The sequence below is a fragment of the Garra rufa genome, chromosome 9, assembly GCF_049309525.1.
Source record: "Garra rufa chromosome 9, GarRuf1.0, whole genome shotgun sequence".
Classification (NCBI taxonomy): Eukaryota; Metazoa; Chordata; class Actinopteri; order Cypriniformes; family Cyprinidae; genus Garra; species Garra rufa.
The window spans coordinates 27,298,652-27,308,627 of record NC_133369.1 but is presented as its reverse complement, the minus strand read 5'-3'; the positions used below and the strand labels follow the sequence as shown (position 1 = coordinate 27,308,627).

General features: G+C 36.4%; 1 protein-coding gene across 1 annotated transcript; it reads left to right on the top strand.

Annotated features, from left to right (window-relative positions):
* Positions 1-2,024: 2,024 nt before the first annotated feature.
* Positions 2,025-7,285, top strand: rcvrn2 (recoverin 2). Its single transcript, XM_073847034.1, has 3 exons — positions 2,025-2,658; positions 6,262-6,373; positions 6,601-7,285. The coding sequence occupies exons 1-3, from the start codon at positions 2,278-2,280 to the stop codon at positions 6,684-6,686; spliced, it is 579 nt and encodes a 192-aa protein (XP_073703135.1). The 5' UTR covers positions 2,025-2,277; the 3' UTR covers positions 6,687-7,285.
* The last annotated feature ends 2,691 nt before the right edge of the window (positions 7,286-9,976 follow it).

Sequence of the window (9,976 nt, the reverse complement as noted above, 5' to 3'; positions counted from 1 at the left end):
ACTCTCTAAATCCAACAGGACAAACGTCATTACCATAACAAATGGCTGTCAGCTACTGTTTTTCACTTGAGTAAGTAAGTAAGTTTTTATGATCTTTTCAGTGCTTTTAGACTAGTAACTGCCTTTAGCCACTGAACCAAACCTGATCTATTTCTGGAGTTTCCAAGTGTCAAAACCCAGACACAAAACCATTATGGGCAATATCCACTCAGTCATGTTGCTTAAGTTTGACACCAAACTAAAAAAGCAATGCATAATACAGTAAATTAGAAAGCATGCACCAGAGAGAGAGGGCCAGTAGACCTAATAAACGACAGGTGGCATGAAAAGTTGTAGAGAGGTGAGAAGTACAGAAATAAGATTAAAAGAGGGAAGCTTCCTGGAAAAGAGGGTACGGCAGATGTCAGGTCCAGGCTTAACCATCCCCTGATTACCGAAGGCAATTGAAATAAAATCAAACAAAGCCAAGAGGTGTCTCGAATTAACCTCAATAAACTTGATACAGACATCAGACTCACCCACAGTGAAAGTGTTGACAGTTTGTGAGATGAATTCAACAGAAGATTATGAACCTTATTTTATTTTATAACCCATCCATACAACTGACAACTGATGTTGCCATTTATATACTTTAGTAAGAAACAACATGTCAAGCTGAGGAAAAATAAGTACATCTCTACAACATGGCCTTATTTTAAATGTCACAAAAGGTCAGTTTAGTTGTCTGAATGCTGCTCTCTATGCCAAAATGCTCTGATGTCTCATTAGGAGGACTAAGACTGTCAGTTGAGGACATGACTGTATGTTCAGGGCTTATTGTTATTGACTTTACATTTATGCATGTCTGTAATCGCTTATAATAATTAGTGATATCAGTCAGCTGTGTGATTCAAACTAAATATGAGGGCCACCAAGAATTTTACACACTTAAAGAGAGGATCTCTGGATTTATGCTAAAAGATGAGTTAACTAACTGGGAAAAAACATCACTATCACACATTAATATGATAAATAAATGTAGCATTTTAAAAATATGCTATTTATAACAATAGCTGGACATTACACTTCTATGTAAGTCCATGCAATATATAAATTCACAAACACACCTTTTGCTAGAAAAAACAATAGTATGCAGTGAAAAATCTTACTGATCTGTGCAGTATTTTTTTGATCAATTTTGCAATTTCAACAAAACCTAAAATATTGAATAAAAGATGTTAGTTAGCTATACAGTAATGTTACAATTATAACATATTTGATCCAGGACCACAAAACTAGTAGGACTACAAGCTGCATGGGTATATTTGTAGCAATATTCAAAAATACATTACATGGGTCAAAATTATTGATTGTTTTTTTTTTATGCCAAAAATCATTAGGATATTAAGTAAAGATCATGTTCCATGAAGATATTTTGTGAATTTCTTATCATAAATATATCAAAAATTAATTTTTGATTAGTAATATGCATTGCTAAGAACTTTATTTCTACTATTTTGAAGGCAATTTTCTCAATATTTAGATTTTTTTCGCACCTTCAGATTCCAGATTTTTATTTGTAAAATATTTGTATTTCGGTTCAGTATTGTCATACAATAACAAACCATACATTAATAAAAAGCTTTCAGATATTGTATAATTCTCAATTTCAGAAAAAAATGACCTTTATTACTGGTTTTGTGGTCCAGAGTCACATATTTAAGTCAAAACAATGCTTGATATGTCACATAACCTATGTCATATGATCGACAAGCTTAAGATGTCCTGACAGCTGGGTATTTGCCTAGTGAAGCTAGATTGTGCGATTCATTTGTAAGATGTTCTGTTCTGTGTTCTGTGTTATTATTGTGATCATTTATGGAAGGGGACAGTCCCAAGCTGTTGATTTGGGGCTCAGAGGCTCAGCCATGTCAAATCCCTCTTTAACGACTTAAACCTGTATTCAAAGGTAACAGCCTAAGTTCACCTGCCCCTCCCCCTCTCATTCACCCACCCATCAGCAGCCAACATCACCAAACAGCACTCATTCTTCTCTTTACATTTGAGAGCTTCATTACAACGCTGCTCTTTCTCTGTTAACATCTATCAATCCATCTGTCTATCATTTCCCACAAGGAGCACCAAGATTTTCTGAGACGCTAATTACAGGCACCCAACAAAACCAAGATTCCCCGGGAGCATCCCAGCAAGAGAAGCTACATATCATAGTGTGTCTCTGATTGGGAAAGGAACAACACTTCCTGAATCCCTGCCTGTGCTCTCAACAAGCAGCCAAAAATGGGGAATGCCAAAAGCAGTGCTATGTCCAAGGAGATCCTGGAGGATCTCAAGCTCAATACCAGATTCTCAGAGAATGAACTGTCACAGTGGTACGAGAACTTCCAGAAGCAGTGTCCGTCTGGCCGTATTTCACCAGAAGAGTTTAAAAAGATCTACGAACGCTTTTTCCCAGAAAGCGATGCCACGTCGTACGCCCAGCACGTCTTTCGCTCCTTTGACCAGAACGATGATGGAACGTTGGATTTCAAGGAATACATTATTGCTCTGCATATGACATCCACTGGAAAGACGGAGCGGAAGCTGGAGTGGGCCTTTTCCCTCTTCGATGTCGACAAGAACGGCTATATCACCAAGTCAGAAGTGGCAGAAATCTGTCAGGTAGGTCAAAAGTTGGTGAACACCTTCACAAATATTAAGCATTTGTGGCACTGTCATGTGGCTTCCCTTCAAAACCAAAGCGTGAATGAGTGAGTCTGATATTTATGTAGAGAGTCAGGGCTAGTTGTCACATAAAATTATTGAACATTTTCACCGTTAATCATCACACTCTAAGAAAAAAGGTACAAAGCTGTCACTGTGGTGATACCTTGAGGTACAAAACCTAAAAGCTAGATTTTTGTACCTTATTCATTCCTGAATTGTACATATGTGACCCTGGACCACAAAACCAGTCTTAAGTCGCTGGGGAATGTTTGTAACAATAGCCAAAAATACATAGTATGGGTCAAAATTATTGATTTTTCTTTTATGTCAAAAATCATTAGGAAATTAAGTGAAGATCATGTTCCATGAAGATTTTTTGTAAAATTCCTACTGTAAATGTATCAAAATGTAATTTTTGATTAGTAATATGCATTGTTAAGATCCTAATTTGGACAACTTTAAAGGTGATTTTCTCAGGATTTTGATTTTTTTTGCACCCTCAGATTCCAGATTTTCAAATAGATGTATCTCGGTCAAATATTGTCCTATCCTAACAAACCATACATCAATAGAAAGCTTATTTATTGAGCTTTCACATTATATATACATCTCAGTTTTGTAAAATTTAACCTTATGACTGGTTTTGTGGTCCAGGGTCACATATTAGTACTTTAAAATTACATATAGCACAATCAGTTTGTAGGAATTTTTCGTATTAATTTTCACAGGTGTTTTAATCATGTTTTAAATTACATAAGCCTACTACATTGTGTAGTGTTTTAGGGTTGAAGAAAATGTCTGGAGATTTAACAAAAAATTTAAATTTTCTGCCAAGACATTATCTGTTTTCTACAGATGTTTTACTCATAGTGTACTTTAAAAGTACATACCATTACCTATTAAAGAGTACTTCCTCAGTGACCGTTTTGTACCTTTTTTCTAATATAGTAAAAAGATTATTGAATGCACATTGAACTTTTGTGACAACATGTCCCTATATGTGAGGTATGCTTTCACACCGTGTCCTAACTACACGCGACGCTACGCGACAAGCAATTTGGCTGTCCACACCAGACGCGACGCGACAGAATCACAGCCATTCAGAAGCGAAGTGCACTGCACTTCCAATGAAATGGACACGTTTATTATCTAATTCATAAATATTAAACCTTTTTTACAGTATTAAAACTACATACTGAGTGACTGTTACCATCTTTGTCATGGAAAACACTTGTTGGTTCGTATTGAGCTTGCAGTTTTAACGTAAATGCTTGCTTAAATGTATTTTCAATATCTGAAGTAAACTATCTGTTGTTGCTTTTTTAGTATGGCTATAAATATCACACAATATGATATTCAGACTCACATTAGACACTTTTAACATTAAATAAAGCACATAATCAGTACCTGAGATTATAATGGCCATAGTTTGTATGTTGTTGTTTCAGCCACGACGTCGTAGAAAGAGAAACCATATCTAACTAGCTAGTAAGCACAAAAACTCCCATTAACATGGAAAAGTTACTTTTTTCGCCTGTCTCGGCATCGCGTTGCGAGTGGGACGCACAGGGGTAACCATCACAAAAGAACATGCCATTAACCATCATATAACACTGAAATTTCAGTAAAACAACATGAAATGACAAAAAATATCATCAATTAAAAACATATTTGTCCTACACCAGATATTTACGATAAGTATACTTGTCCTTTAATCATAGTTTGGTTAATTTTAACATTTTTGTTTAAAATAGTCTTCATTATATAGTTCAAAAGTATCCCAGTGTGGTTTTACTGGCTTCTCTTGTTTAAGCTTATTACAAATTTAAGTTTTAGAAGACAAAATTGACCAAATCTTTCTGATTTAAGAGATTTGAAGATGTTAAAGATGATCTGTGTAAATGGACATTTGATGCAAAAGCCCTTGTGACAACTTGCCCCTATATGGTGCTTAAGCTAATGGGCTGGAAAAGATCACCCAAAAATGACAAATGTGTCATCATTTACTCACCCTCATGTCATTCAAACCTGTATGAGTTTCTTTTTTATGTTGAACATAAAAGAAGATAATTTGAAAAACACTGGTAATCAAACAGTTGATGGTCCCAATTAACTTCCATTGTATTTCTTTCCCTATGGAAGTCAGTGAAGACCAATTACTGTTTGGTTCTTCACAATATCTTCTTTTGTATTCAACATTAGAAATAAACTTAAACAGGTTTGGAATGACATGAGGGTGAGTAAATTATGACAAAATTTCACACATCACATTCTGTGTTCAGTCAATTAATCCAGTTTTCTCACTGAGTTTTGTTCAGTCAGCAATACTGAACAGACACACAACCCAAGGCCTCAGTAAAAAGAAAGAAGCCAAATGTCTTATGAGCTTTGACCTAACAAGCCGTTGCCTTGGAGCATGGCTAATGCAATCGGCCGATCCCAGAATAATTCATCCGATAAATGGTTTAGCTTGAACAATAAACGTACACAGAGGCTTTTTCAAACGCAGACAGCCATTAGCACAGAGACAGGTGGGTGGGGGGATTACAGTGTAGGGTGCTTATTTTAGGTTGCAGAAGTCAGAGGCAAACATGCAACTTAAATGTTTTTTATTAAGCAGGAAAAAAGTCATCAGGATGAAAAGTTAAGTTACAATATAGAATCAGAGGATATCATTCTCTTTTTGATGCATTGTTTGCTAGGCATTTGTGGATGTACTTTTAAATTGGTTATCCTAGCTACACACCATTAGGTCAAATCAGCATTTGACCTTATACTTATACTGCTTTGTAATCACTAGTTTGGTGTTTAGAAGTATAAATGTCACTGCAATCATGCCAGTGACTGAAAGCAAAAGAGCATTAAAGACTGAGCTGTGCTGAGGCCATGCAGTGTGTAGTTTTGGCAGGTGCTTTGGCACGGCTTCTAATCTGCATTATTCTTACGTGTCTTACGTGTGAGAGATAAACATCTCTTTAGCTCACTGGACCTCTCAGATCTAGGTCAGCTGTGGTCAGGCAAAACTAAAGTATAATGACCCTTGACCCTTGGCATTAGTGGTCCTAATCTATGATGATTACCTCAGAAGTGCAGATAGCCATTGACACTCCAATTGACTAATGGATGTGGCTTTTCACTGTCTGAAAATTAATAATGTTTTAAGGTGAGGTGTTTAATGGGGGAATGTTGGAGGAAAATGCTGGTTAGACTATATTATTATATATTATTAGAATAAAATAATTACACAAACAGACACAGAGGCTCTGAACCTACCCCTCACACAAAACTTTCTGCTAGTTTAGATTTTCAGAAAGATCATTCTGTATGATTTAGAAGGCGTGTTCCTCATGGGGACCATAAATGTCCCCAAAAGTTAAAAATTAGTGGTGTTACTGTTCTTATGGGGACATTTGGTCCCTGTCATTACGATATGCTTCAATGCCCAGAATGTAAATGAAAGAGAGAGGTTTTAGAAATTATTACACAGACTTAGAATTAGTCTGTTATTTCTTTCTTTTCTCCTCACCTCCACTTTTCTTCCATCTTGTTGATCCTCAGGCTATCTTTAAACTGATCCCCAAAGAAGAACAGGAAACTCTTCCAGCAGACGAGAATACTCCTGAGAAGAGAGCAGACAAACTGTGGTCGTACTTCAATAAAAAAGACAATGGTAATATTATGTTTTTAATTTTTTTTTTCTATATCCTTTTAGTGTTCATATTTTTTGTGTATTATTTAATATCTGTCATCCATGGACACATGATAAAACATTCTAGTGTGTTGTTTGAATATATGTTTGCATTTCCTACCTTTATTACAAAGCAAAGTATGCACCATAGAGAGTTTGTGAGACCATGTGAGTTTGCCCAGTTGTTACTCTTTCTGTTTTTCTTTCAGAGCGACTGGCCGAGGGTGAATTTATTCAGGGCGTTCTTGACAATGAAGATGCGATCCACCTTATTCAATATGAGCGCAAAAAGTAATAATAAAACGAGAACAATAGCACTATATTTTGCAGTCACATCATTTCCTTTAGCTATGTGCTTTTTACCTTTTTCTTTTTTCCCATTTTGTTTGTTTTTAACTTTCACCTTTTTAATCTGGGCACATCAGTCCTGTTTCTTGTATTAGTGCAACATGAATCATTCTGTAAATATTTAAAAGCCCAATAACTTGAATATGTTTTGAGTGAGTTGTGATAGACAGAATGAGGATATAGAGTGATAGAAAAGTGTCACATCTGGGAACATAATAATGTGTTGAAAATGTATGTGAAATACTGTATGTAGACTGAAGAAGAGTTTGTGGCAGATGAAATTCTGATAATCTTGAGCGGTAAGCAAACTTTTTTTCTTTATAAATCAAAGTGAGAACAAAATAGCTCATATTTTTCTGGCTAAATCAAATAAAACTTCACATAAAGGCCAATAAAGTTAGTAGGCTGTGTGGAAAAACAAAAAAAGATCATTTCATTTAGATGTATCAACCTGGAAGATAGTACAACAACGTTTGTTATTTCTATTATGCAAATCTGTTTTTTCATGTCAACTCCTGTGGAATAAAACTAAAACTGTAAAAGCTACTAAGAGTTTCACTGCTTTGTGTGTGTATGTGTAAATTTGTGTGCAATTGATTAGGTGAGGTGAAGAGTTCAAGTGAACCGCTGGAATGGGCAGCACATTAATCTCTAATGGTCCGCTAGCGGCCGAGGTTTAACATGCCCGTAATCCGGGATTATTTTTGTGTGTGTCGATGCATGGCAAAGTTAGGCCAGATATAATTGTACACAGGTAAATGTGAGTCTGTATATGAGCAGGTTTGCAATATTTTGTTGGAGAGAGTCTGTTTGGATCTCTAAAAGATCTTCATAACACTGTTTACTAACCGTTAGTTCCCTTGCTGTTTTAGTCCAAGTTAGGATTACTGACATAATCGCCTGTCCAACATCGCAAAGAAGACCAAAATCTCCAACTTCCTAGTGCAGACTCTCTCTCTCTCTCTCGCTCTCTCTCTCTCATTTTGGATCTCTTTAATATATCATCTTTTCTTTTGTTTTGCCATATTGAATATTAGTCATAATTAATTTAAAAATACAAGACACAATATTAGTGTAAGGACATCGATAAAATAGTCTATAGGTGCGTTCCGATCGACAGGGTCACTACGCAGTGTTCACTGCTCCCTACTCCCTAGCACGGTATATCCGTTGAAGTGGACTTCGCTGACAATAATCACTCATTTGGAATGCCCTGGAACGTCATCAAAGCAAATCAACGGCAGGGTCACGCATTTTGTGATATAACATAAATAAATATTGTAATTTATTTTACTTTCAAATTTAAATACATATAAAATACATATAAACTTATGTAGGCTATATAATAAATATAGTCAAAATGTTTAGACCGTTAACAGATTGTAGTGGTCTTATCTCGCGCACTTTCTTTCCAACACGCAGCCTATATTTAAGTATCTTGTCGGTAATGTTAAATTAAACAAAGCAAAACATGATAGAGCCTAACCTTGCCGGTTTTACTTTCATTCATACAATAGGCCTACAATATGCAAATGTAACATGAATCGCCATAACCATTCATAAACACTCTAATTTGTATAATAATAACAACATTTATTGCAACCGCTCCATTGCAGAGCCTTTAAAAAAACTTAAACGGATCTGCTCCATTGTTAGTTCTAATTGGTGACGTGGTGCGCAATGACAGTTGGGTAATTTTCCCCGTCCACTTCCTGTGAAGTGATGTACCGATGTTCCCTTATTCCCAATGCCGTTCGCAGTGCCCTTCGAACTGAACATGTTCGCTCCCTTCGGTTTGGAATCTCACTTAAGATGGCGGAATACCCTGTGAAGTCCACTTCGCAGTCCACTTACGGTCAAATGGAACGCACCTTATGTGAACATGTGCTAAAGACTGACACAGAAGAGACGAAATTGTTGAATAAAGTTGTTATTTTTGTTTTCTTTGTGCACATATAGTATACTCGCACCTTCATAAAATTACAGTCGAACCATTAATGTCACATGGACTATTTTAAAGATGTCCCAACGATGTCCTACTTTTTTGGGGCTTGAATGTGGTAGTTGCATTGCTGTCTTTGCAAGGTCAGAAAGCTCTGGGATTTCATCAAAAATATCTTAATTTGTGTTCTGAAGATGAATGAAGGTTCTTGCGGGTTTCGAACGGCATGAGGGTGAGTAATGAACTATCCTTTTAACCATAACCATATCTCACCTCAGTAGCAGCAAAACTGTTTTGCAATTCAATATAAACACAAAATGTACACTGTACCTCACTTTTTGACGTACATAGTAGGTAAAGACAAAAGCTAATATACAGTGCCTTGCAAAAGTATTCATACTCCTTAATTCTTTCACTTTTGTTATGTTGCTGCCTTATGTTAAACTGTTTTAAAATATATATTTTTTCCACATCAATCTACACTCCATGCACCATAATGACAATGCAAAACCAGAATTGTCACAACTTCATAAATGTATTTAAAAATGGAAAAAACTTAAGTACATTGCGTAAGTATTCATATGCTTGACTCAGTACTTAGTTGAAGCACATTTATAGCCTCAAGTCTTTTTGGTCATGATGCAACAAGACTTGCAAATCAACATTTAGCAATTATCTGCCATTATTCTCCTAAACTTTTCACTTCTCAAGCTTTGTCAGATTGGATGGGGGCTGGCAGACATCTTTAGGTTTCTCCAGAAATGTTTGATTGGTTTCAAGCCCAGGCTCTGGCTGGGCCACTCAAGGACATTCACAGAGTTGTCTATAAGCCACTCTTGCTGTGTGTTTAGGGTCATTGTCCTGTTGGAATGTGAACCTTCTGCCCAGTCTGAGGTTCTGAATGCTCTGGACTAGGCTTTCATTAAGGCTATCTCAATATTTTGTGCATTAAGCTTTTCTTTTACTCTGGCGAGTCCCTCAGTCCCTGCCACTGAAAAACAGGCCCATAGCATGAGGCTGCTAACAGCACACTTCACTTTTAGGATGGTACTCTGCAGGTGATGAGCAGTGCCTGGTTTCCTTCAAACATGATGCTTGGAATTGAAATTCATCAGACCAAAGAATCTTGTTTTTCACAGTCTGTGGGTCCTTTAGGTGCTTTTTCTTTGCAAATTCCAAGTGTGTTTTCATGTGTCCTCACTGGAGGTCCAAATCGGTGGAGTGTTGCAGTGATGTTTGTCCTTCTGTAAGCTTCTCTCATCTGCATATATCATCATGGAGCTCAACTAGAGTGA

Bases quoted from the DNA above. Each gene is read 5' to 3' on its own strand.
- rcvrn2 (XM_073847034.1), top strand. From the start codon at position 2,278: ATGGGGAATGCCAAAAGCAGTGCTATGTCCAAGGAGATCCTGGAGGAT. The intron at 2,659-6,261 runs GTAGGTCAAAAG...GTTGATCCTCAG, and splicing joins AAGTGGCAGAAATCTGTCAG to GCTATCTTTAAACTGATCCC. The intron at 6,374-6,600 runs GTAATATTATGT...TTTTTCTTTCAG, and splicing joins CTTCAATAAAAAAGACAATG to AGCGACTGGCCGAGGGTGAA.